Below are 2,232 nucleotides of genomic sequence, written 5' to 3' on the forward strand. Positions count from 1 at the left end.
AGACGCTGTCAACAGAACTTCAGGCTGACGCTCCTTGGATGCCAGCTCCCTGACAGATCTTGAAAAGCCTGTCACAGGGGACTTTGCTGAAGGGTGTAAAGCTGGATTGAAACATTTAGTCAGTCACAGATCTAATACATATACCAATTTAAAACCAAGAACACTGGAGGTGCTTAGAAGATGAAAGACCAGGAAAAGCAGTCACTAAGTTCTTCTTTTCCTTGTTGGGTTAGCTTAAGCTGAGTCAACAATTTACAACACAGTGAACATACTCTGCTCCATGGGTCCAAAAGGAGGGAATGCTGTGTGATATTGGTGGATGATCACTTTTCAGGCAAACACCAAGGAAACTCCAACCTTCTAGGAAAACAGGATCTGAGCCCATTCACTCTCCATAGGGGTAGAATTGATGGTCCTCAACCTCAAATGGTGGCATATCTTGCATGCTGGAAGAGACAAAAATGAAACAAGGCATTAAGTTACAGTCAGTGCTTGTTAATCTGGGAATGGGAAGAGAGGAGGGATGGGGGCCAAACTAAGACCAACTAGATGTATTTACCAAAAGATTGAGTATGATATGGATTTTTCCCCACAATCACACATACTTGCTAACAGGTAGATTAATTAATACACTGCAAAATTCAACCTGAAAACTCTTCTACTTATCAGGATCTGTGGTAGGAAGGAATGGTTATAATTAGTACTGAAAGACAATAGAGAAAACAGGTTGAGAAGGAAGGGTTAAAAAAAAAAAAAGCACCTTATATTGACCAAGGGATTTAAATGGAGATTAAAACCTGTATAAAAGCATGGATTTAGGCATGAAAAAAAAACAATAAAGCCCAGCTTTCTATTTGACCTCATGAATGCTTGCTGGTCTGCTCTCCACACTGGTTCTCTGCCATAGTGGACATACTGGACGTTCTGGAAGCTGTTCTGGTAGCCGTTCTGGAAGCCATTGTGCGCCCCGCTGTGGGCCTTCTTGTGGACGTGGGATGCTCCAGAACCAAGACCGTACAAGTATCCAGAATACTTGGCATCGTCAATGTGGTCTTCGAAGAACATTTCTCTCATTTTGAAAAAGGCCATACCCGTGAGCAAGGAATCGGACCCCGCCTGGTGCTGGGAGCCAATGCGCTCCAGCTCCAGCTGAGTGGCCACTTCCTGCAGTCCACCCCTGAGGTTTCTGCAGCTCTTCATGAGGTACTTGATGTCATAGATGACGGGAAAGAAGAGTCGAAGGATCTCGAAGAAGTCGTGGGCTTCTTCGGGCAAGGGAGAGTTGGTGAGGATCTTGATGAAATAGCCAAAGTCATAACCACTGTGGAAGGAGAGCCACTTGACCCCTTCACACAGCACCACTCCTGATGTCATCAGGAGCTCCGCAAAATACTGTGCCTCGATGCCCTCCTCCTCGTGCTTCTTGAACTGGATCCCTGACATGGTGAGGAGCTCGATGGAGTCTTGCGCATACATGTCCTCCTTCAAATTGAATTTGAAATTGAACTGCCACGTGGAGGTTCCTGGAGGGCACTCTCCTTGCTCATTCATAAACGTCAGTCCCAGCTGGATGATCTTCAGCCAGTCCACATTGCATCTCAGCAGCTGATACTGGTAGTCGGCATAGCTTCTGAATTCCCCCACGGGTCTGGCCACCACACCTGGGAACTCCGTGTCCATAGCTACGTAATTGTACTGCTGGATAACGGGTCGCATTTTCTTCATCTCCTCGTCCAGGTTGCAAGCCCAAACTTCCCGGATCCGCGGGCTCTGGTCGGCATGGGCAGCGGGCATGGTGGGCAGAGGCGGGGCGCGCCGCGGAGGCTCCTCGGGCGCCAACAGGCAGCAGCTCCTCATCCGGCGGATCCAAGATTCGCCTCCTAAAGTACCTTTCTCGTTCCCCTGTACTTTGGTACCTGCGCCGGGGCCGCTGCGGTCGCGCTACTCCGCCTCCTCCTCCGCTGCCTCCTCCTCACCATAGAGACGGCCTTCCGTGGCTGCGCCCCCTACCTTCCGTCCGTCCCTCCCCCCGCTCCGTCCCCCCCCCCCCCCCCCCCCGCCCCCCGCTGGCCGCCTGGGGAAGGAAGGAAGGGGGCGCGGGAGCCGCGTGGCGCTGCCCCTCCCCTCTTCTCGTAGGCTCTCCAAGTCGAAGTCCAGGGAGAGAGCTGCGCGGTGACGTCAGCCTGCCTGTGTGCCCAGAAGATGCTGGACTGATGGCTCTTCTTCTCGCGG

General features: G+C 51.5%; 1 protein-coding gene across 1 annotated transcript; it reads right to left on the reverse strand.

Annotated features, from left to right (window-relative positions):
- Positions 1 to 385: 385 nt before the first annotated feature.
- Positions 386 to 1,857, reverse strand: LOC114049530 (CCR4-NOT transcription complex subunit 7-like). The gene is made up of 2 exons (XM_027870771.1): positions 860 to 1,857; positions 386 to 446 (listed from the first exon to the last, which is right to left on the reverse strand). The coding sequence occupies exons 1-2, from the start codon at positions 1,855 to 1,857 to the stop codon at positions 386 to 388; spliced, it is 1,059 nt and encodes a 352-aa protein (XP_027726572.1).
- Positions 1,858 to 2,232: the final 375 nt, after the last annotated feature.

The sequence above is a fragment of the Vombatus ursinus genome, unplaced genomic scaffold (genome assembly GCF_900497805.2).
Source record: "Vombatus ursinus unplaced genomic scaffold, bare-nosed wombat genome assembly UNPS02003286.1, whole genome shotgun sequence".
In the NCBI taxonomy this organism is placed as follows: Eukaryota; Metazoa; Chordata; class Mammalia; order Diprotodontia; family Vombatidae; genus Vombatus; species Vombatus ursinus.